We start from the raw sequence: 25,590 nt of genomic DNA on the forward strand, positions 1-25,590 counted from the left end.
AAGGTCATCTAGTTCAATCCCCTGCTCAAAGGACGAACCCCAACTAAATCATCCCAGCCAGGGCTTTGTCAAGCTGGGCCTTAAAAACCTCTTAGGATGGAGATTCCACCGCCTCCCTAGGTAACGCATTCCAGTGCTTCACCACTCTCCTAGTGAAATAGTGCTTCCTAATATCCAATCTAGACCTCCCCCACTGCAACTTGAGATCATTGTTCCTTGTTCTGTCATTGTTCCTTGTTCTGCCACCACTGAGAACCCCCCTTCAGGTAGTTGAAGACTGCTATCAAATCCCCCCCCCTTCTTTTCTGCAGACTAAATAAGCCCAGTTCCCTCAGCCTCTCCACATAAGTCATGTGCCTCAGCCCCCTAATCATTTTTCTTGCCCTCCACTGGACTCTCTCTAATTTGTCCACATTCTTTCTATAGTGGGGACCACAAAACTGGACGCAGTACTCCAGATGTGGCCTCATTGGTGCCTAATAGAGGGGAATAATCACTTCCCTCAATCTGCTGGCAGTGCTTCTACTAATGCAGCCCAGTATGCTGTTAGCCTTCTTGGCAACAAGGGCACACTGTTGACTCATATCCAGCTTCTCGTCAACTGTAATCCTCAGATCCTTTTTCTGCAGAACTGCCGCTTACCCAGTCAGTCCTCAGCCTGTAGCAGTGCATGGCATTCTTCCATCCTAAGTGCAAGACTCTGCACTTGTCCTTGTTGAACCTCATCAGATTTCTTTTGGCCCAATCCTCCAATTTGTCTAGGTCACTCTGGACCCTATCCCTACCCTCCAGCATATCTACCTCTCCTCCCAGTTTAGTGTCATCCATGAACTTGCTGCGGGTGCAATCCATCCCATTATTCAGATCATTAATGAAGATGTTGAACAAAACTGGCCCCAGGACTGACCTCTGGGACACTCTGCTTGATACCGGCTGCCAGCTAGACATCGAGCCGTTGATCACTACCCTTTGAGCCTGATAATCTAGCCAGTCCTTAACCTGTTCGTTCATCACTGAGGGCTGCTCACCTCCTCCCCATACTGTGCTGCCCAGTGAAGCAATCTGGGAGCTGACCTTGTCTGGGAAGATTGAGGCAAAAAAAGCATTGAGTACTTCAGCTTTTTCCACATCATCTGTCACTAGGTTGCGTCCCCCATTCAGTAAGGGTCCCACACTTTCCCTGACCTTCTTCTTGTTGCTAACCTACGTGTAGAAACCCTTCTCATTACTCTTCACGTCCTTTGCTAGCTGCAGCTCCAATTGTGCTTTGGCCTTACATCCCTGCGTGCTCTAGCAATATTTTTATACTGCTCCCTATTCATCTGTACAAGTTTCCACTTCTTGTAAGCTTAGTTTTTGTGTGTAAGCTCACTGAAGATTTTGCTGTTAAGCCAAGCTGGTTGCCAGCCATATTTGCTATTCTTTCTGCACATCGGGATGGTTTGTTCCTGAGCCCTCAATAAGGCTTCTTTAAAATTCAGCCAGCTTTCCTGGACTCCTTTCCCCCACATAGTAGCCTCCCAGGGGATCCTGTCCATCAGTTCCCTGAGGGAGTCAGTCTGCTTTTCTGAAGTCCAGTGTCCGTATTCCGGTGCTCTCCTTTCCTCCTTTTGTCAGGATGCTGAACTCGACCATCTCATGGTCACTGCTGCCCAGGTTGCCACCCACTTCTGTTTCCCCTACCAATTCTTCCCTGTTTGTGAGCAGCAGGTCAGGAGGAGCACGACCCCTAGTTGGTTCCTCCAGCACTTGCACTGGAAGTTGTCCCCAACACTCTCCAGAAACTTCCTGGATTGTCTGTGCACTGCTGTTTTGCTCTCCCAGCAGATGTATCTATCTTCATTTATACACATTCAAAAAACAAATCCTGTTAATATGTTTAATAACTTAAGTATTGAGCAGGTGACCCAAAAGTCCTATAAGAAGTATATTATTGGTGTTAGTGAGCTAGAAATAAGCAAAATCCCCCTGCAGTTTCTTCATAACTCAGACAGGCAGATAGAGCTGCTGATGTGTTCACATGTGCAAAAAATGAATTTGTTAATTAAACATATGCATTAAGTATCTAGACAGTGGACACCACCCTTATTGTTTCTACCAGCAGATAAATGGATTATAGTTTAAATTATTATTTCAGGTCAAAGTCAAGGGTACATTATAGCATTCAGGAAAATTCTGTGCTAGTAGGGTCTACGTTTGAAGAGACTGTTGCTATTAGAATATTCTTGAAGTACAATTTTTTTAATAAAAAAAATTTGAAATCAATAACTTCCGGTTGCAAAATAATGTAGTTTGAAAGAGTTAACAGTAAAAACATGCCATATATCTTGACATTTACAGAGGGCTTCTAGTTTGTGCCACATCACTCTACCCAGGCAAGCAAATCTGATTAAATGAGATTTAGAATCAGTTATGCTTTAGAGATTATTCCAATATCAAAGAATATCATAGTTGGAAGGGACCTCAGGAGGTCATCTAGTCTAACCCCCTGCTCAAAGCAGGACCAAGCCCCAATTTTTGCCCCAGATCCCTAAATGGCCCCCTCAAAGATTGAACTCTCAACCCTGGGTTTAGCAGGCGAATGCTTAAATCACTGAGCTATCCCTTCCCCTACAAATCATTACTTTCATGCAGATCCATCCCAACATCCTAATGCTCCTCTGGGTATCATCTCATACTTCTCTTTTTCTGGTTACTTTACTTGGTTGTGAATTGGGATGTTAGTTACCGGTTTAAATGGTCCCCATTTATACATGTGCTCAAGAAAGGCTCAGGACTAAATTAGAAGAAGCATTTAAATGAGAGGCCTATGGGCAGAAGTAGTAGAGCATTGCCCAACAATGTATCTGACTCTAAGGAGAGGGGCCACATTATCATAAGTATTAAATTCACTAAATACTGTATGTATTTAATGACTAACATTAACATGAAGAAAATGAGTAAGATGAGGTTAATCCTTTATCTCTGCTGTCCTTCCCCTGTTAGTTCTGGCAGAAATTTGTTCAGGAGAATTTCCCCTGAGTGCCCCCCTATACTGCTCAGAGTCTTAGACTGCTTACAGAAAATATATTAACCGCTTTAATGGATTGTTAGAAGATACCTTATCGTGTGCTTTGTAATTGTCTCAGTCTTGGTTGGCCTGTAGAAATCTGTTACCCTCTTTGTTTGGTACAGATGTGGATGCAAATAGAGAGCTACCCCTAACACAGCCACCTTCTGCTCACTCGTCAATCACGAGTGGAAGCTGCCCTGGAACGCCTGAAATGCGCAGACGCCAAGAAGAGGCCATGCGGAGACTCGCCGCACAGGTATTGAAAGAGTTTCTTGAGGACCTTTTCTGGGAATGTGTACTGTTTAATCACTGAAATTGTCTTAGTATACATCACACAAAATGTGGATATTGACAGAGGACAGTGAGTATGCAAATACTTACGAGAGATGGTATGGGGGGGAAGACCTTTCAGAGCAGTTTTATTACCCCAGAAAAGCTATTTCTCTTTACAATGAAATTCCCAAAACATCAAGAGTTCATCTCGTACTCTGAGGGTTAATCTTTCACAGCCACCAGACAGCATATTGAAGGCTGTAAAACAGGGTTACCATAGTAATTATTCCTCTTTCTTGAAGAATGGAGTGAATTCCAGATGAAATTGCTGAGTAAGTGTCCAGTGCTCGCTTTCGTAAGAGATAATTGCTTGGGTTGCATGACTTCTTGGATGAAGATGTAGAATGTGAATTGTTGTGCTTTGTGGGATACTTGCACCTTTTTGGGTAATGTCCACATAAATAGATCAGAACTCTTTAAAAAGTGATTTGCAAATCAGTTGCTATATTGACTGGAAAGGATTATACATCATGTTACCATAGGCTGACAGTCACATCCTGGGTTATATGGTACCTTTAAGATACAGCCCTGCTCTGCTGAGGGTATGAAAGTGGCAAAATACTGCTAAGAACTCTGGGGAGATTTGCTGCTGCTACACTTTTTTAAAGGGTGCATGTACTTTGTGCTTTCCAATTCCCTGTTCCTGCACTGGGGAGGAAAATGTCCAGCAAACTCTTAGTGCTAAATGATTGCCAGCACTTACTTCGCTTGGCTTGTGTACCAGGTATATTGCTGCCCGATATTTGTTTTACGTAGCTCCCAGATGGCAAGGCAAAGGGCGTGTGATGAATGCCTATATAAATAAATATTAGAACTTTCACAAGTGTTCTCCTCTTCCACATATGGCTCTTGGAAAGGAATGCAACTGCCAGCTCTGCATTGTTCAGCATACATTAGTCATTATGTTCCTTGTATGTTGTACACGTCGCACACTGTCAGAATGGCCAGTAAGAGAGTATTATCTCTCCCTAAAATATCTCATTTATCGAAAGACTTTTTTCACTGAGATCTCAAATAATCTTGCTGGATATGTATCTGAAAAATGGATATATTTTTAGCTCCAATATGCTCTTTTCCTTAAAAAGAATATAACTTTACAAAGCCAAAGTGTGTGACGTAGGGCTAGTCTACATTGGCAATGTTAAACCACCTCCACGAGGGGCGTAACTACCAGCGCTGGTGCACTGTCTACACTGGCACTTTAGAGGGCTGAAACTTGCAGAGCTCGGGGCGGGGAGGGGTTTCGCACCCCTGAGCGAGAAAGTTAGATAGAAGTTAGTAGGAGCTGCTTATTTGGAGTAGCAAGGCAACCAGCATCAAGATATCCTGTGTGCATGTCACTATCCTGAGTAATTTTTAAAGGAATACAGAAAAGAGATGAGACATTAAATAGCCCTAAGTACTGATATTCCAGCTTTTTGCTGGTGGCAGGTATGAAGGATGTTGTCAGTATACAGTGTACAGAACCATAAAGAAAAATAACCCGCCCATTATGGAAGTCCATGAATAAAAGAAAAGGAGTACTTGTGGCACCTTAGAGACTAACAAATTTATTAGAGCATAAGCTTTCGTGAGCTACAGTTCACTTCATCGGATGCATTTGGTGGAAAAAACAGAGGAGAGATTTATATACACACACACAGAGAACATGAAACAATGGGTTTATCATACACACTGTAAGGAGAGCTGTAAATGAGCTGTAGCTCACGAAAGCTTATGCTCTAATAAATTTGTTAGTCTCTAAGGTGCCACAAGTACTCCTTTTCTTTTTGCGAATACAGACTAACACGGCTGCTACTCTGAAACCCATGAATAAAAGAGTAAAGGTTTAAGTAATTGTTGACATAGGCTACAGAAATCAGGGGTGAAAACATGCCATCAACTCTTCCAAATCTCTCCTTCAAATTGACTTCTCCCCTGGAGCTCATAGGTTGTGAGTTTATAATAATAGAGGCAAAAGGCCTGTGATTCCCTCCTCTGGATTTTCCAGTGTGTACTGTCTTCTCTATGGCTGTTTTCAGACTGTGAGCTCTTTGCGGCAGGAGCTGCCTTTATCTTTGGCTTTGTAACAATTTTGATCACATTGGCAGCATTAAATTAATAATAAAAAGTATCAGAGAGAGCTCCATGTGAGCCTATCATTTATTTTAAGTTTCTTTGCCATACTATTAGGGAGAAGCTTTTCACTGTTCTCTGAGGGAGCAGTTTGAAGTCTTTCATGATTTATAGTCCCAGGGAGAAGAAATATCCTTAGAAATAAGCCAATTTAGACAACTAGCAAGCAGGTCTATTTCCCATGGAAAACTACCGAAGAAAATGAGTTATTGCATTCTGAAAGCACTTCCTTCCCCTCAGCACTGCACAGAAGTTACCTGAAATTAACCCCCCCCATAACAAAGCTGTTATCAAAAGCAAAAATTATCAGAAACAATGGGCATTGTCCTGTTCCCATTGAGCTCTGGCAAGATTCCCACTGAGGTCTCTGATTCATCAATCCCGTATTTTGATCATAAAATTGAAACTTTGGCACAGGAATAACTACCATGGAGGGAAAGGTTGCTCCTTTTTGGGGATTTCACTGATTCCCTGAAGTAATTTAGGAAAACAGAGATCTTAAACCAAATGTAAAGTGTATTAGAAATATCAAACTATCAAGGTATTTGTTTGGCTCTAAAAACCCTGAATTGCTGTGATCTTTTTTGGAATTTTTCTCTGAAACAGGCTTACTGAATCCATCTAAGCCTTTGCAAGAGGAAACAGTGAGATTACCACTCTGTAAGATTCATGAACAGAAATATTGAAAATGTAATGCCACTGTGTATCAGTGTTACACCCTCACTAGGAGTATTGCATTATGTTACCCTCCAAACAGCATCGGTTATAGATATTTGTGTTTGGAAGGTGATATTGTAGTAAAGGGAGTGCTGGAAGGCTGACATCCCTTGCACAATGGCTAAGATTGGGGTGTTTGGTCTGTGGTATTAGTAATTTTGGAAGTGGCAAGGCATCTCCCTGCCACTGAACCAGTAGAGGGTTAAATGGCTTAACTATTCATTACCTTGCTTTTTGTTGTTTAGTGAAGCTTGTTATGTGTATAGCAACCTTAATTTTCCCAACAAAGATTTTTCTGAATTAATTTCCTAGTTTTCTTTAAATGTATTATTAAATGGCTCACCTACATGGAAATCAGAAAAATCCCTACTTCTCTTCCGCCTCCCCTCCCCTGGCTTCCCCAGCCTGGGAATAACAGCCAATGGCATTAGCAGTCTCAGGCCAGTCAACTTCCCATGATTCTTTGCAGAGGCGCTTTCCCGAGATGAACCATGAGAAGTTTGTCGGACCCCAAGGCCTGGCTCAGTAATGAAGCTCAGAGCACTGCTTGTCAGGGGAGATTGCCTGCCTCATTCCACCACCCTCCTGAAGTTTTTAAGTGTTGAGATATGGAGAGAAGAGACAGGTGAAGATTGCAGAGAAAGAGAGCAAGGGAAGCTGTATTGACAAATACAGGCATTCAAAAACCCTGGAACAGACTGCTCAGAATCATGAGACTGGCTTGGAAAAATCATAACCTTTCAAAAAGACACATGTGTCTTCATCTGCCTTCTGATTTTTGAGCTTTTGGGTGGATGCCACCCACTCCAAATTTGTACATGATTGTTTCGGCTCAGAATTCAACCTTGCATGCACAAACAAAAATGGGAGCCGCCCCTGTGGCTACCAGGTGAAGGATTCCACTTACTTGCCCCAAGCCCCTGGAGGACAACGGAGCTGCCACTCTATTCCTCTCCACCCCCTGCCCTTCTCATTGTCTTTCTCCTTTCTGGGCCTTGTTTCCCCACCCTGTCTTCTGGGCCAGTCCTGTTCCCCTTTGTGCTCCTCCATAGCGTCTTGTCTTCCACGTGTCCTCCACCTCCCCAATCCCTTTCTCTTCACGTTCGTCCTTCCATCTGTCTGCTTCTTCCTCAGTCTCCATCCTGAACACACATCCCAGTGCTGCCTTCTGACGGCAGGGAGGGCTCCCCCTTCCCTGGTAAATTATGTGGGTTTGGGTTTTTATAATATATATTTAATATGAAAATAGGTTTTTAACAAAGCGAATTTCCTAGTTATTTAAGGTTCTGTCTACTAAAGATGAGCAGTCTGCCAGCATATCCACAATGTTGAGGTTGTATATAGTGGGCCAGATCTTCAATTGGTGGAAGTTGACAGCAGTGGAGCTACATCAGGTTACACCAGCTAAGGAGCTAGCCCAATATATGTGAAAATCTAGTGGCATGTACCTGTTGAATCTATCTGCTGAATGTTGTTGTATAATACCTCCCCCCACACTATCTAAGGGCTTGTCTACATGGTGCAGCAATGCTCATTGCAGCGATGGGATTTCTAAACTGCGCTGACATGCTGCACGCTAATTGTTCTCTAGTGTGCTTTAACATAGTGCTGTTTCAAATGTTTAATGTGCACTAGGGAACTTTTAGTGCACACCGACAGGGTCTACATGGACCAATTAATGCACAACACATGGATGCGCTTTAGCAATCACACCTATGTAGTATGCAATATCGCACTGTATTGTTGAGCCCTAGGTGTCACACTACAGTTACAGCATGGGAGATAGAGGTTGTGAACTCATGGAAAAAGAGTAGCGAGGAAGGGTAGAAAGGCCTGGAGTCCATTATAAAAATAAAATCTAAGATCCCATAAAAAGCACATTAATGTGACTTATGTTTATCATGAATTTCTTTATGAAATCCCAGTTTTAACAGTTAGATGAAATAGTGACCATCACATCTACTTTTAAGGGCATGAAGACATCTATCTAACACCCTCATGTTGTGGTCTAACCAGCCCTAAATCCTGTCTATGTTTGGAGTCCAGGTTTATAATCCTTTGTCTGCACCATCTATTGGTCTTAGACAAATTTTTTCTTTTTTTTCCCCCCTTGCTTTGTATGTGTATTTCTTTTTCCATTGAAACACTTTTCTACCTAACTTCCTCTGGCCAGGAGGGGCCTCCACCAACAATACCCAAAAACCAAACCATCACACTAATATTTAGCTGTTTTCCAAAATTCAGTGAGAAGTTGCAGTGTTGCTTTCCTAGCACCAGATGGTGCTGTGTGAAGGTATAAATAGGATTTGCGTGCCCGCAGTGGTTTTCAACCTGTGGTCCGCAGACCCCTGGGGCTCCCCCAGACTATGTCTAAGCGGCTAGCGAAAGGTGACTATGAAAATAAAGTTTCAGATCCCAGAAAAGGCATTCTGTTTTTCTGATCAATCAGAAGTATGTGAATACCCCACATACAGGTCAAAACCCGTAAGTGTTGTTGTTACCATAGAAGTCCGCAGTTTAGCGTCGTCAGGGGCTCTATCAATTTTGCCACCCCAAGCAGTCACCGCCGAATTGTTGCTGCCGCCAAATTGCCGCTGCGCCCGGAAGAGCGGCGGAGCTGCCACCCAAAAGCCGCTGCAGCGGGAAGAGCTGTGGAGCTGCCGCCAAATTGCCACCGTGGTACACGGACTGCCACCCCATTCTGAATGCCGCCCCAAGCACCTGCTTGCAAAGCTGGTGCCTGGAGCCAGCCCTGAGCACCCTTTCTCATGTTGTGTCAAATGCGGTGTCGAGCACATGCAACATTTATAGTTGAATTCTGTTCAGTCAGTTTTCTGTGTAAGCCTTCTATGGTAGGGGTCCACAGAGCACAGGTTGAATTTCCAAAGGAGACCGCACCTCCATTCAAAAAATGAAAAAAAGTTTGAAAACCACTGCCCCATGGTGATGTTACCGTAACTTTTGAAAGTTGATCCCCTAGCTCAGGAAAATGAAACCAATCTTGTCCCCCTTGCAAAGGCCAACCCATCTTATTTATACATCTTCTGCACCCCCGCATGCTGGCCCTTCACATCATCCCAAGGGGGCACCATACATAATTGTAGTTCAGTAGCTCCGTTCCCCATAGTATTAATACACTTGAGCCACAGCATTACTGCTGACTTGGAAGGTCCTTCACCACGCTCCCCTAGCCAAAAGAAAGAATCATTTATGATTGCTGGGGCACCTGAAAAGAATGGGAATACTCTCGTCTGAAGGAGAGGTAGAAGAAGAAATAAAATCCACTGCAGCTGAGACCTGATGCCTTGTAACACTAATGTGTTTCAGCAGGCATGTATTAACATCCTCAGCTATGTAGAAATGATGAAAGAACCTTCCCAATAAACAGGGTCCCCACATATATGCACAGTCACGAAATAATAAAATACAGTGATGCTGATTTCCATTGCCATTATTAAAACTAAAATATTGGCGAATGGCCTTTTGGCAGGTAAATGGATTATGCTGTATTTACTTCCAAACCATTTTGTGTGATTGAAAAAGAGATAAATCCTATTAGATACTAAGATTTGATTAAAACACAAGTTTGTAGCCTTGTACTAAAAGCAGGGATGCACTGTAGGGATCTGAATATTTTTCTAAGTGTGTCAGAGGTGACAGGCCCTCAATATTGAGATACTTTGACTGTATAAGAAGACCTAAGACAGAACAGACTCCTCATGTCAATGATGGCACGTTACAAAATTGAACAGACAAATCATGTCTACAGGCATGATATCAAAGGAATGCTGTCTTGAGTGGAAGATGTTACATGTCACATGAAGTGCTCGAGAACTGCTTAAAATGGCCCATCCTATTAAATAAAATATCTTTCAAAAATGACATTTCCTAACCCTTCCTTTCTCCCCTTCGTACTCCTTCTCCTTTGAAGTTCATTCTGTCTAGCCTTTCTTTCTTCTTTTACTCTTACTGGCTATTATTTACTGCCACTCCTAACTCCCCATCCTCCTTTTTCACTTGTCTTCACCTCCCAGCTGCTACATAAGTTTCCCTTACATACATCACTGATCTCATTTTTCCTGCTCCTTATTCACCTCCCAAACCTTTCTCTCCTTACTGCTGCATTCCTCTCCTTCTTCTCTCAGCTTTGTTCCTTTACTGAGGTTGCTCCATATTCTTGGAAATATCTTCCTGTTTTTATCTACCAACCACTGTCTCTTTCCTTCTTCAGATGCCTCCTTAAATCCCACCTATACCAGGAAATCTTCCTTCCTCCCTCTAATCTTCTGTAATCCAGCCACCACTTTTAATCTGAACCAAAACCCAATTCAAGTCAAGTAAAATTTAATTATTGTACTGTGCTGTACAGGTCAGATCAAATCAGTGGCTTGACCTTGAAGGTACAGTGCATATAACATACATACACAGAGTGTGGAAAACCCATTCTTCACTGGGAGAAATGCAGATCTGTGTGTCTTCTCTAGCGATCAGGATTGAATGTTCCTGCTGATCCCCACATCCAGAAAAGGGTGACTGAAGAGGGAACAGAATGGAATGGTGAAAGAGAGAAAGAGTGAGTGGTGATGGTTGTTTGAGGTTAAATGGAAAAAGTGAGTGGTGAAGGTTGGGCCACAATGGAGAGAGAGGTTGCGGAGGGGGAGGGAGGGAAGTAGAGAGATTGGAGAGGCAAGAATAGAAAAAATTAGCAGAGGAAGTTCTCAATTTCTGTGACACTTACTACCAAGAGCAATGTGACTAGTCCAGGTAAGGTTCAATGTCAGCATCATAGTAGGAGGCCCAAAATGCGCACTCTTGGTAGCCAGGAGGATGATGCACAAAGCATTTCTCACTAATTAATTGCTCCTTCACCTCACTTCAGGAGTGGCAGCACCTTTCCTATTGGCATTTGGCTACTAGAGTCAGTATTCTAGTTTCTACTTATCCGGTAATTTTTTAAGCCCTGTAATGTGTTAAAAAAAAAAGGCTACAAAAATTGTGATAATCATATTTCTTTGTGTCAAGATTCCTTCCCCACTCTGAACTCTAGGGTACAGATGTGGGGACCTGCATGAAAGACCCCCTAAGCTTATTCTTACCAGCTTAGGTTAAAAACTTCCCCAAGGTACAAACTTTGCCTTCTCCTTGAACAGTATGCTGCCACCACCAACCGTTTTAAAAAAAGAACAGGGAAAGAGCCCACTTGGAGACATCTTCCGCCAAAATATCCCCCCAAGACCTACACCCCCTTTCCTGGGAAAGGCTTGATAATAATCCTCACCAATTGGAAGAGGTGAACTCAGACCCAAACCCTTGGATTTTAAGAACAATGAAATATCAATCAGGTTCTTAAAAGAAGAATTTTTATTAAAGAAAAGGTAAAAGAATCATCTCTGTAAAATCAGGATGGTATCAAGGTAATCAGATTCAAAACATAGAGAATCCCTCTAGGCAAAACCTTAAGTTACAAAAAGACACAAAAACAGGAATATACGTTCCCTCCAGCACTGCTTATTTTACCAGCCGTTAAACAAAAGAAAATCTAACAGATTTTCTAGCTAGATTACTTACTAACTTAACAGGAGTTGGAAGGCTGCATTCCTGATTTGTTCCCAGCAGAAGCGTCACACAGACAGACAACCCTTTGTCCCTCCCTCTCCCCCCCCCCCCCGATTTGAAAATATCTTGTCCCCTCATTGGTCATTTTGGGTCAAGTGCCAGCGAGGTTACCTTAGCTTCTTAACCCTTTACAGGTGAAAGGGTATTGCCTCTGGCCAGGAGGGATTTTACAGCACTGTATACAGAAAGGTGGTTACCCTTCCCTTTATATTTATGACACTTTGTTATACAACAAAGTTGGAGATCCAGGTGATTCTAGGAAATTCACCTTTCCAAAATGTACTGCCTGCATTATTTTATCTCTTTTCAAGGAGTGCACAAGCTAAGTTGCCAAGGAATTGTTTTCGCACTATCAGAGGTAGAAGCAAAAGATCTGAGTTCATACTTCTGCTGAGAGAGAGAGAGAGATTGAGAATTCTCTGCCTTTAGGACCTACAACATTTTGAACTGAGTCACTTGGAAGTATTTTCTGTTTTTTCAAGTTTCAAAACAGAAACTTATAAATTGCTTAAGAGCACTAACTCCACTGTACGCAGAAACTGTGCAGATGGTATGCCATGGTTGATTGGTTTCATGATCCCATGCACCAGCATGTGGAATCACTTGAGGTAAAATATTCATAAAACAAGTTTAAATTACTTTGAAGCTGTCTTTAAAAAGAAAATACACAAGTGTGACCATTGATATTTGCTGTTTAATGTAAAGAATATAATGTCTTGACTCCTTAATATTTTACCTGGAATGGCTTGACTTGCACTTACAAAAGATCACATAGAAATTACTTGCTCAATCATCAGGAAAATAATGGAAATATATATTTTAAATGTAATCTTTTATTCTCAGTTCACTTCCATTGCATGCTTATTGTTTTCTTCTTTTCAGTATAATCTATATTTAGAGAATTAGCACAATGTGTAAAAGGTGTTGGATAGAGACATTTGAGACTGGCTAAATTGAATTTTACCAAATACTTCAGCAAAGAACTCTCAGTGCTGCCTTCAGCTTTGGTGGTGACATTTACCAAAACCAAAAATTGGAGTAAAGTGAAAAGTCTCTCTTATTATTTATAACCCCCTTTGCACTTTTTGATGCCAAGGCTTAAAATGCTGTTAGGATGAGAAAAATGATGCCTTACAAAGTCATATCTGCTTGGTTCAGATACAAATAAATGTTCACTCCTGACAGCATTTCAGAACGAGCACATCTTTGGATGTTCTAGAGGCTGTTGCCAACCAAGGGTTCATTATGGCAGTTCAGAGGCATTAAAGCCCAAGTCATGCCACCCTACACAAGCAGCCATGAGCAATGTTGAATAGCAGCTTATATCACCAAGGATCCATCTGTGGCTCCTCAAAGGACTAGATCTTTTGGGATTAAGAACACTTTGCACTAGTGCAGAAGCACGGCCCATGATTGGGGCCAATGTCATTTACATTATGAATAGGGGAAAAATTAGCTTTTCAAATTTCCATCTGCTTCTCTCTCCTCACCCCCATGTTCAAAAACTATATATTGTTTTCCGAATTTCAGGGATTTCACCTCACTATATCATGTCTTTTATACAAAATGGACTCCCAAATGCATTGCAGAATAAAATAAATAGAGTTAAAATGAAGAACTATAGAAGAATGATATTGTCAATGAGATTTTAAAAGAGGTGGAAAGTGGATGGGGAAGTGTGCTATGGAAAAGCTGACCAAGATGACCGAAATTGAAAGGAAGAGGATACTTGCCTCCAAGTGGCCAGGTGTGATGGAGAAAGAGAGAGCAGCAGACGGAACAGAGAGAGTTGTCCTCTACAGACTGAAGCAGTTTGTGACCTGGAGTGCCTAGGGCAGCTCTCACTGAAAATGCCAAGATCAGGGCAGGCTGCAAAAAGGAGAGCAGATTCTCCCAAAACTGGTGGCTAACACTGAAGTTAGACTCACCAACCAGTCTCAGACTGTGCTCCTGATCCCCCTCCCTGGTTACCAAGAAGCTGAAAAAAAAAATCACACAGCCCCCATTCCAGTTCTCAGCCTCCCAGTTAGCACAGAGGTCCAGTAAAGTGCGAAGTTACTTAAAAACTCTGCTCACTTATACAAAATGTTCTTCTGACCCCAAAGGGCCAGCCACTTTACCAGGTCAGCATCAGTCTGGATCTCACCCAAAATACCAAACTGCCAGACAATCCTATTGCATCTAAAACTAAAGGTTTATTATAAAAGAAAAAAACAAGAAGAGGGTTGTTAAATGATAAAAGAATCAGATACATACAGAGACTTAAATGTCCATATATCAGATTCTTAGCAATATTGGTGAGTTTGTTGGCTTGAAAGTCCCTCCGGAACACACCCAAAGCTTGGATGGGTCATTCAGTCATTTGTTCAGAGCTTCAGTTTGTAGAAAACCAGAGGTAAGAAGCAAGATTGAAGATAAATGGAGATGATGCAGCTGCCCTTTATATTCCCTTTGCCATGTGGTTTGTACTTTCTGTGTCCCAAACACAAGCTTCACAGCACATGGCATGGAGAAACCTTAGAGTTCTCTGTCCAGCAGCCTGCCCCTACATGCCTTGCTGACTTGTAAGGTGTATCCCCTGGCTCCTTTCAGTGGGTTCATTGTACAATTGATGGGCCATCGAACAGGCTAGGCAATGCTGATGCCCATCTGTTTGGGGGTGTCACCCATAAAACAGCACAAATTTCGAAATATAGATATACCATACATATCTATAACTTACAATACAAAGGTGATACAAACATATAAACAAGATTACCATACTTGGCAAATCATAACATTTTCACTGACACCTGACACAGCATATCTGGCACAATCCATTGCAATTTTATAATATTGGTATTCATAATAATATAAATTGTCTCACAATTCCATACAGCGTAACACAGTCCATGGAGGGAGGAGTTTTTAATCTGATCCTGGAAGAATGGAGAACCAGTGGAAAAATGGAAAGGGGAAGGAGGATCTGGTTGCACTTCTGTTTATTTGAGAAGGTTGGCAGCAGTGAGACCGAAGAGCTGGGACTTAGGGATGTGACGGGGAAGGGGAAATTTTTCTTTAGTTAGTTCTCTGCAGGAGAACCTTTGTGAGAGAGGGTATGGAATAAATCTGGCAGCCCTTTTGTTCATGAGAATCTGTAATTTGCAGGTTTTGCAGTGCTGAAAGGTCCTCTTTTTAATGTATTGCTGTATACCATACATCCGTTTCCTGCTTAGCTTGATATTTTAAAAACACAAAATAAAATGTAAGTTTAAAAACCAATCACAGTTTATTACTGAAATGGGAGATCTGAAACAGTGGAGCACAAGTCTATCATGCAGTACTTCAGACAGATCAATTTGTTGTTGTCACTGTCTACTTTTGTGAATGGCTGCACTTTAATTCACTTGTTCCACAAGTGGCACATCTAATAATTTTTAAGGATCAGTACCTGTTTTTACCAGCTGATTCATCTGGATCAATGTCAGAGGCAGTTAATAGGGGTCCCTCTAAAGAACTGGCCTGCCAGAGTAAGTGAAATTCACAAAAAAGATGCTGCTTTAACATCCGTTTGACTGGTGTCTGATGTAGATATCTTTCTGTTCTTTTCCCTTTGGTAGGTTGTCGCTTATCATTACTGCCAGGCCGATAATGCCTACACCTGTCTTGTGCCAGAGTTTGTACACAACGTGGCAGCACTGCTCTGCCGCTCACCACAGTTTGTCGCCTACAGGGAGCAGCTACTGCGGGAACCCCATTTACAGAGTATGCTCAGCTTGAGATCCTGTGTTCAGGATCCCATGGCCTCTTTCCGAAGGGGAGTCCTAGAGCCCTTGGAAAATCTTCATAAAGGTACTGTGATTAAGACCGTTTTAAACTCTTATCAGCCTGAGAATTTTTAACTTAGCTTTTCTTTGAGTGTGAGCCTCCAAACCAAGGAGTGGATGGATTCCATGTGTGAGCCCCTAGCGCACCAGGAAAATTCAAGAGTTGTAGAAGAGAAGATAGGACTTAGGGAGGCTGAGAAAACAGACTCTTGTTTTGGTTGTAACTCCTCTTCCAACCCAGTCCTTCAGTTGTGTTTTCCAAGGCCATGGAGTGAACACTTGACTTTGAGCACATTTGGTTTCATTCACATCCAAAATTTGGACCAAAAGATCTGAAAATGAATGCTGAAAACATTTGCCTTGCACAGCTGTTCTTAGAATAGCATGTTTGTGTTCATTTGTTAGGTCACTAACTTTTTCCTCCACTCAGTTACCCCTCAGAAATTCATTATTTAATCAGCTCTTGGGAATTCTTAGCCTCCAAACAAAAATGCTGACAATATACAAGTCTGTCAATGACTTGCGTAAAGCTGCTTTGGGGAACTGGGTAACAGACCATATCCTAATTACTGACTCCGGAGATATAGCAAAAACCCTTCAGGACGTTTCCATTTTCCCACATGCAGTATCAGCTGTGCCTGCTCCTCTTTCTTTTGTATACAAGAAAGATGTAGTTAGTTTTTCTTAATAGAGTTGCTAACTGTAAAACCTTTGACCTTCATAGCCATAGACACTATTCAAGTGTGGGTAGAGTGCAGAACTCTGTCCCTCTCAAAACCATGTTTATACAAATACTGCATTGTGTAATATTGGCTGCGGAAATTGTTCAACACGATTGTGTGTTTCATCTCAATGCAATAGATGGATCAAAGTGATATAAACACCACTTCAGTCATATTTAGCAGCTTTGTTGTTCAAATAAAGTTGCTGTTTTGAATCTGAGTGTCTAGATTCTAAATACTGACTTCAGTACAGGTGCAAAGGGACTATAAAGCTGGCTCAGCCGTCCAGCTGTGGATTCCCCTTGCTTGGGGAAATCTCTGAGTATCATCAGATCAGCATTCTCTCCACCCTTTGCAACCACCCCTGGCATAAGGGGTATGTTGGAGATGTGGCTGGCAGGCAGAGAAGTAATCTACAGCTGTTATAATGTCACCTGTGGGGCCATTCCAAATGACGTAACTTAGAGCAGTTCTGAGGATGCTTTAAATTATGCTGGCAGCCAAACTGATCCCCATCTGGCACCTAAGATCAGGGAAACTCAAAGTTTATGTGAAGCTAGGTTTTCCCTCTTGTGCCTTTCCCTGAGCATTGCTCAGCTGGATCCAGGGATCAAGACCCCAAACTTTCAGTGTTGCTGATTAAGATTGTTGGCAAACTAATTTGTACCAAGTTTCAGAGTAGCAGCCGTGTTAGTCTGTATTCGCAAAAAGAAAAGGAGTACTTCTGGCACCTTAGAGACTAACAAATTTATTAGAGCATAAGCTTTCGTGAGCTACAGCTCACTTCATCGGATGCATTTGGTGGAAAAAACAGAGGAGAGATTTATATACACACACACAGAGAACATGAAACAATGGGTTTATCATACACACTGTAAGGAGAGTGATCACTTAAGATAAGCCATCACCAACAGCAGGGGGGGGAAGGAGGAAAACCTTTCATGGTGACAAGCAGGTAGGCTAATTCCAGCAGTTAACAAGAATATCAGAGGAACAGTGGTGGGTGGGGTGGGAGGGAGAAATACCATGGGGAAATAGTTTTACTTTGTGTAATGACTCATCCATTCCCAGTCTCTATTCAAGCCTAAGTTAATTGTATCCAGTTTGCAAATTAATTCCAATTCAGCAGTCTCTCGTTGGAGTCTGTTTTTGAAGCTTTTTTGTTGAAGTATAGCCACTCTTAGGTCTGTGATCGAGTGACCAGAGAGATTGAAGTGTTCTCCAACTGGTTTTTGAATGTTATAATTCTTGACGTCTGATTTGTGTCCATTCATTCTTTTACGTAGAGACTGTCCAGTTTGGCCAATGTACATGGCAGAGGGGCATTGCTGGCACATGATGGCATATATCACATTGGTAGATGCGCAGGTGAACGAGCCTCTGATAGTGTGGCTGATGTGATTAGGCCCTATGATGGTATCCCCTGAATAGATATGTGGACAGAGTTGGCAACGGGCTTTGTTGCAAGGATAGGTTCCTGGGTTAGTGGTTCTGTTGTGTGGTGTGTGGTTGCTGGTGAGTATTTGCTTCAGATTGGGGGGCTGTCTGTAAGCAAGGACTGGTCTGTCTCCCAAGATCTGAGAGAGCGATGGCTCGTCCTTCAGGATAGGTTGTAGATCCTTGATGATGCGTTGGAGGGGTTTTAGTTGGGGGCTGAAGGTGATGGCTAGTGGCGTTCTGTTGTTTTCTTTGTTGGGCCTGTCCTGTAGTAGGTGACTTCTGGGTACTCTTCTGGCTCTGTCAATCTGTTTCTTCACTTCAGCAGGTGGGTACTGTAGTTGTAGGAATGCATGATAGAGATCTTGTAGGTGTTTGTCTCTGTCTGAGGGGTTGGAGCAAATGCGGTTATATCGTAGCGCTTGGCTGTAGACAATGGATCGAGTGGTATGATCTGGATGAAAGCTAGAGGCATGTAGGTAGGAATAGCGGTCAGTAGGTTTCCGATATAGGGTGGTGTTTATGTGACCATCGCTTATTAGCACCGTAGTGTCCAGGAAGTGGATCTCTTGTGTGGACTGGTCCAGGCTGAGGTTGATGGTGGGATGGAAATTGTTGAAATCATGGTGGAATTCCTCAAGAGCTTCTTTTCCATGGGTCCAGATGATGAAGATGTCATCAATGTAGCGCAAGTAGAGTAGGGGCATTAGGGAACGAGAGCTGAGGAAGCGTTGTTCTAAGTCAGCCATAAAAATGTTGGCATACTGTGGGGCCATGCGGGTACCCATCGCAGTGCCGCTGATTTGAAGGTATACATTGTCACCAAATGTGAAATAGTTATGGGTCAGGACAAAGTCACAAAGTTCTGCCACCAGGTTAGCCGTGACAGTATCGGGGATACTGTTCCTGACGGCTTGTAGTCCATCTTTGTGTGGAATGTTGGTGTAGAGGGCTTCTACATCCATAGTGGCTAGGATGGTGTTTTTAGGAAGATCACCAATGGACTGTAGTTTCCTCAGGAAATCGGTGGTGTCTCGAAGATAGCTGGGAGTGCTGGTAACGAAGGGCCTGAGGAGGGAGTCTACATAGCCAGACAATCCTGCTGTCAGGGTGCCAATGCCTGAGATGATGGGGCGTCCAGGATTTCCAGGTTTATGGATCTTGGGTAGCAGATAGAATACCCCAGGTCCTGGCTCCAGGGGTGTGTCTGTGCGGATTTGTTCTTGTGCTTTTTCAGGGAGTTTCTTGAGCAAATGCTGTAGTTTCTTTTGGTAACTCTCAGTGGGATCAGAGGGTAATGGCTTGTAGAAAGTGGTGTTGGAGAGCTGCCTAGTAGCCTCTTGTTCATACTCTGACCTATTCATGATGACGACAGCACCTCCTTTGTCAGCCTTTTTGATTATGATGTCAGAGTTGTTTCTGAGGCTGTGGATGGCACTGTGTTCTGCATGGCTGAGGTTATGGGGTAAGCGATGCTGCTTTTCCACAATTTCAGCTCGTGCACGTCGGCGGAAGCAGTCTATGTAGAAATCCAGGCTGCTGTTTCGACCTTCAGGAGGAGTCCACCTAGAATCCTTCTTTTTGTAGTGTTGGCAGGAAGGTCTCTGTGGGTTAATATGTTGGTCAGAGGTGTGTTGGAAATATTCCTTGAGTCTGAGACGTCGAAAATAGGATTCTAGGTCACCACAGAACTGTATCATGTTCGTGGGGGTGGAGGGGCAAAAGGAGAGGCCCCGAGATAGGACAGATTCTTCCGCTGGGCTAAGAGTATAGTTGGATAGATTAACAATATTGCTGGGTGGGTTACGGGAACCATTGTTGTGGCCCCTTGTGGCATATAGTAGTTTAGATAGCTTAGTGTCCTTTTTCTTTTGTAGAGAATCAAAGTGTGTTTTGTAAATGGCTTGTCTAGTTTTTGTAAAGTCCAGCCACGAGGAAGTTTGTGTGGAAGGTTGGTTCTTTATGAGAGTATCCAGTTTTGAGAGCTCATTCTTAATCTTTCCCTGTTTGCTGTAGAGGATGTTGATCAGGTGGTTCCGCAGTTTCCTTGAGAGTGTGTGGCACAAGCTGTCAGCATAGTCTGTGTGGTATGTAGATTGTAATGGATTTTTTACCTTCAGTCCTTTCGGTATGATGTCCATCTGTTTGCATTTGGAGAGGAAGATGATGTCTGTCTGTATCTGTGCGAGTTTTTTCATGAAGTTGACAGATTTCCACTCTATACGGCTAAATTCAGTGCCTTGCATAATCACAGGTTTCAGAGTAGCAGCCGTGTTAGTCTGTATTCGCAAAAAGAAAAGGAGTACTTCTGGCACCTTAGAGACTAACAAATTTATTAGAGCATAAGCTTTCGTGAGCTACAGCTCACTTCATCGGATGCATTTGGTGGAAAAAACAGAGGAGAGATTTATATACACACACACAGAGAACATGAAACAATGGGTTTATCATACACACTGTAAGGAGAGTGATCACTTAAGATAAGCCATCACCAACAGCAGGGGGGGGAAGGAGGAAAACCTTTCATGGTGACAAGCAGGTAGGCTAATTCCAGCAGTTAACAAGAATATCAGAGGAACAGTGGGGGGTGGGGTGGGAGGGAGAAATACCATGGGGAAATAGTTTTACTTTGTGTAATGACTCATCCATTCCCAGTCTCTATTCAAGCCTAAGTTAATTGTATCCAGTTTGCAAATTAATTCCAATTCAGCAGTCTCTCGTTGGAGTCTGTTTTTGAAGCTTTTTTGTTGAAGTATAGCCACTCTTAGGTCTGTGATCGAGTGACCAGAGAGATTGAAGTGTTCTCCAACTGGTTTTTGAATGTTAACTTAGGCTTGAATAGAGACTGGGAATGGATGAGTCATTACACAAAGTAAAACTATTTCCCCATGGTATTTCTCCCTCCCACCCCACCCCCCACTGTTCCTCTGATATTCTTGTTAACTGCTGGAATTAGCCTACCTGCTTGTCACCATGAAAGGTTTTCCTCCTTCCCCCCCCTGCTGTTGGTGATGGCTTATCTTAAGTGATCACTCTCCTTACAGTGTGTATGATAAACCCATTGTTTCATGTTCTCTGTGTGTGTGTATATAAATCTCTCCTCTGTTTTTTCCACCAAATGCATCCGATGAAGTGAGCTGTAGCTCACGAAAGCTTATGCTCTAATAAATTTGTTAGTCTCTAAGGTGCCAGAAGTACTCCTTTTCTTTTTGCGAATACAGACTAACACGGCTGCTACTCTGAAACCTGTGATTATGCAAGGCACTGAATTTAGCCGTATAGAGTGGAAATCTGTCAACTTCATGAAAAAACTCGCACAGATACAGACAGACATCATCTTCCTCTCCAAATGCAAACAGATGGACATCATACCGAAAGGACTGAAGGTAAAAAATCCATTACAATCTACATACCACACAGACTATGCTGACAGCTTGTGCCACACACTCTCAAGGAAACTGCGGAACCACCTGATCAACATCCTCTACAGCAAACAGGGAAAGATTAAGAATGAGCTCTCAAAACTGGATACTCTCATAAAGAACCAACCTTCCACACAAACTTCCTCGTGGCTGGACTTTACAAAAACTAGACAAGCCATTTACAAAACACACTTTGATTCTCTACAAAAGAAAAAGGACACTAAGCTATCTAAACTACTATATGCCACAAGGGGCCACAACAATGGTTCCCGTAACCCACCCAGCAATATTGTTAATCTATCCAACTATACTCTTAGCCCAGCGGAAGAATCTGTCCTATCTCGGGGCCTCTCCTTTTGCCCCTCCACCCCCACGAACATGATACAGTTCTGTGGTGACCTAGAATCCTATTTTCGACGTCTCAGACTCAAGGAATATTTCCAACACACCTCTGACCAACATATTAACCCACAGAGACCTTCCTGCCAACACTACAAAAAGAAGGATTCTAGGTGGACTCCTCCTGAAGGTCGAAACAGCAGCCTGGATTTCTACATAGACTGCTTCCGCCGACGTGCACGAGCTGAAATTGTGGAAAAGCAGCATCGCTTACCCCATAACCTCAGCCATGCAGAACACAGTGCCATCCACAGCCTCAGAAACAACTCTGACATCATAATCAAAAAGGCTGACAAAGGAGGTGCTGTCGTCATCATGAATAGGTCAGAGTATGAACAAGAGGCTACTAGGCAGCTCTCCAACACCACTTTCTACAAGCCATTACCCTCTGATCCCACTGAGAGTTACCAAAAGAAACTACAGCATTTGCTCAAGAAACTCCCTGAAAAAGCACAAGAACAAATCCGCACAGACACACCCCTGGAGCCAGGACCTGGGGTATTCTATCTGCTACCCAAGATCCATAAACCTGGAAATCCTGGACGCCCCATCATCTCAGGCATTGGCACCCTGACAGCAGGATTGTCTGGCTATGTAGACTCCCTCCTCAGGCCCTTCGTTACCAGCACTCCCAGCTATCTTCGAGACACCACCGATTTCCTGAGGAAACTACAGTCCATTGGTGATCTTCCTAAAAACACCATCCTAGCCACTATGGATGTAGAAGCCTCTACACCAACATTCCACACAAAGATGGACTACAAGCCGTCAGGAACAGTATCCCCGATACTGTCACGGCTAACCTGGTGGCAGAACTTTGTGACTTTGTCCTGACCCATAACTATTTCACATTTGGTGACAATGTATACCTTCAAATCAGCGGCACTGCGATGGGTACCCGCATGGCCCCACAGTATGCCAACATTTTTATGGCTGACTTAGAACAACGCTTCCTCAGCTCTCGTTCCCTAATGCCCCTACTCTACTTGCGCTACATTGATGACATCTTCATCATCTGGACCCATGGAAAAGAAGCTCTTGAGGAATTCCACCATGATTTCAACAATTTCCATCCCACCATCAACCTCAGCCTGGACCAGTCCACACAAGAGATCCACTTCCTGGACACTACGGTGCTAATAAGCGATGGTCACATAAACACCACCCTATATCGGAAACCTACTGACCGCTATTCCTACCTACATGCCTCTAGCTTTCATCCAGATCATACCACTCGATCCATTGTCTACAGCCAAGCGCTACGATATAACCGCATTTGCTCCAACCCCTCAGACAGAGACAAACACCTACAAGATCTCTATCATGCATTCCTACAACTACAGTACCCACCTGCTGAAGTGAAGAAACAGATTGACAGAGCCAGAAGAGTACCCAGAAGTCACCTACTACAGGACAGGCCCAACAAAGAAAACAACAGAACGCCACTAGCCATCACCTTCAGCCCCCAACTAAAACCCCTCCAACGCATCATCAAGGATCTACAACCTATCCTGAAGGACGAGCCATCGCTCTCTCAGATCTTGGGAGACAGACCAGTCCTTGCTTACAGACAGCCCCCCAATCTGAAGCAAATACTCACCAGCAACCACACACCACACAACAGAACCACTAACCCAGGAACCTATCCTTGCAACAAAGCCCGTTGCCAACTCTGTCCACATATCTATTCAGGGGATACCATCATAGGGCCTAATCACATCAGCCACACTATCAGAGGCTCGTTCACCTGCGCATCTACCAATGTGATATATGCCATCATGTGCCAGCAATGCCCCTCTGCCATGTACATTGGCCAAACTGGACAGTCTCTACGTAAAAGAATGAATGGACACAAATCAGACGTCAAGAATTATAACATTCAAAAACCAGTTGGAGAACACTTCAATCTCTCTGGTCACTCGATCACAGACCTAAGAGTGGCTATACTTCAACAAAAAAGCTTCAAAAACAGACTCCAACGAGAGACTGCTGAATTGGAATTAATTTGCAAACTGGATACAATTAACTTAGGCTTGAATAGAGACTGGGAATGGATGAGTCATTACACAAAGTAAAACTATTTCCCCATGGTCTTTCTCCCTCCCACCCCACCCCCCACTGTTCCTCTGATATTCTTGTTAACTGCTGGAATTAGCCTACCTGCTTGTCACCATGAAAGGTTTTCCTCCTTCCCCCCCCTGCTGTTGGTGATGGCTTATCTTAAGTGATCACTCTCCTTACAGTGTGTATGATAAACCCATTGTTTCATGTTCTCTGTGTGTGTGTATATAAATCTCTCCTCTGTTTTTTCCACCAAATGCATCCGATGAAGTGAGCTGTAGCTCACGAAAGCTTATGCTCTAATAAATTTGTTAGTCTCTAAGGTGCCAGAAGTACTCCTTTTCTAATTTGTACCAAGTGTTTTGTAACAAAATGAACGTCATATGGAAATTGGTTGAAGAAAATATGTAATATACAAGAATTTGTTAATATAGCAACAGACCATTTACAAGGTGCTGTTGAAGCTTTAAACAGTAATTTTATTTATTAATGTATTATCAATTTATTTATTATCTATTTATTATCAATTATTAATGCTGAATATTGCTGACAAACTGAGATTCACATTTTTCAAATGTATTTGAGTTTCCAGTAATATAAACCACTTGTAGGGGAACCATGACCGTATTTCCTTCTCCTCCCTATCCCCCATATAAGCTTTATGAGAACCATGAGATGTGGATGTAAAAATCAGGCTTCCATCGTATTTACTCCAAGGTGAGAGAGTCGTAAGGACTATTTCCTAGTGTGCCCTGTAATGCTGCTTAAAAGTTAAGTTAAAAAAGTATGTAATGATTTTAATGCAAAATAAACACCTTTTCTGTACACATATTAACAGTAAATGGAGAAATAAAAAAAGCGTGGGATGAAGAGATGATAATATGACGATGAGATTTAATGTGTAGCTATTCTGAAGGTATTTATTCCCTGAAACACCACAGGGCAACACTTTTCACCATTGTACAGTTTATTTTAAATTTAATTAAATATTTCCTTAAATGATGAAAGGGGAAAAGAAAAAGCTAACCCGCTAACTGTAATGCCTAACTTTCATAGCACAGTCCATCTGTAGTGCTTTACAAAGGAAGGTTAACACTGTATAGGTGGGGATCATGAGTGTATTGCAAATATAAATCAACAGCACTCCTCAGGAATAGAACCAGGTCTCCTAACTCCCAGTCCAAACCCACATTCACTAAGCAGCACTAACTTCCAGAAAGGTACGGCTTGCAGCACACCCTAAAGGTGGCTAGACAAAGGCTCTGATGGACTTGCCAGAAAAAACAAATTCAAGATATCAGGTATGGCTACATTGCAAAAAAAAAAAAAAAAAAAAAAAAAACCTGCAGCACCAAGTCTCAAAGCTGGGGTCAGCTGACTTGGGCTCAGGCTGTGGGGTTAAAGTTGCAGACTGGAGCCTGAGTTCTGGGACCCTCCCCCGTCATCAGCCCTCTTGAATGTCTACACTGCAATTTTATAGCCTCTCAACTCAAGCCCCCGAGCCTGAATCAGCTGACATGGGCCAGCCATGGCCGTGCCATGGGTCTTTTATTGCAGATGTTCCTGTGAGGACCCTTTACTGAAAATGCCCTGCTCTTTGCCCTGGGGGGACACAGCAAAAGCACTGTAGTCCCTTGTAGCTGCCATGACAGAGCATATATGGAGTTCCCTCTGAAATAAACAGGTCTTTGGCCATTTAGTTTTAACTGCCATAATACAACCTTCAGATGGGTGATCAGGTGTTAAAAATAGCAAATAATCTAATTAAAAGAAGCAATAATTTTTTTAACTGCTCATTAAATATAAAATAAGATTTAATTTACTGCTAAGAGAAAAGAGGGCAATTTATAGTGAGCTGATGCAAGGAAAATCTCAACTGTATTAGAAATTAAATGCACCTGTTCTTTTGT

General features: G+C 42.7%; 1 protein-coding gene across 8 annotated transcripts in view; it reads left to right on the forward strand.

Moving 5' to 3' along the window:
• TANC2 (tetratricopeptide repeat, ankyrin repeat and coiled-coil containing 2) overlaps nucleotides 1-25,590 on the forward strand; it is a 702,178-nt gene that overhangs the window by 592,425 nt on the left and 84,163 nt on the right. For all 8 annotated transcript variants that reach the window (XM_043503351.1, XM_043503352.1, XM_038385380.2 and 5 more), the window contains 2 exons: nucleotides 3,175-3,308; nucleotides 15,433-15,664. In XM_043503351.1, the coding sequence (XP_043359286.1) occupies nucleotides 3,175-3,308; nucleotides 15,433-15,664 (366 nt within the window). The remainder of the gene's footprint in view (nucleotides 1-3,174; nucleotides 3,309-15,432; nucleotides 15,665-25,590) is intronic.

The sequence above is a fragment of the Dermochelys coriacea genome, chromosome 27 (genome assembly GCF_009764565.3).
Source record: "Dermochelys coriacea isolate rDerCor1 chromosome 27, rDerCor1.pri.v4, whole genome shotgun sequence".
In the NCBI taxonomy this organism is placed as follows: domain Eukaryota; kingdom Metazoa; phylum Chordata; order Testudines; family Dermochelyidae; genus Dermochelys; species Dermochelys coriacea.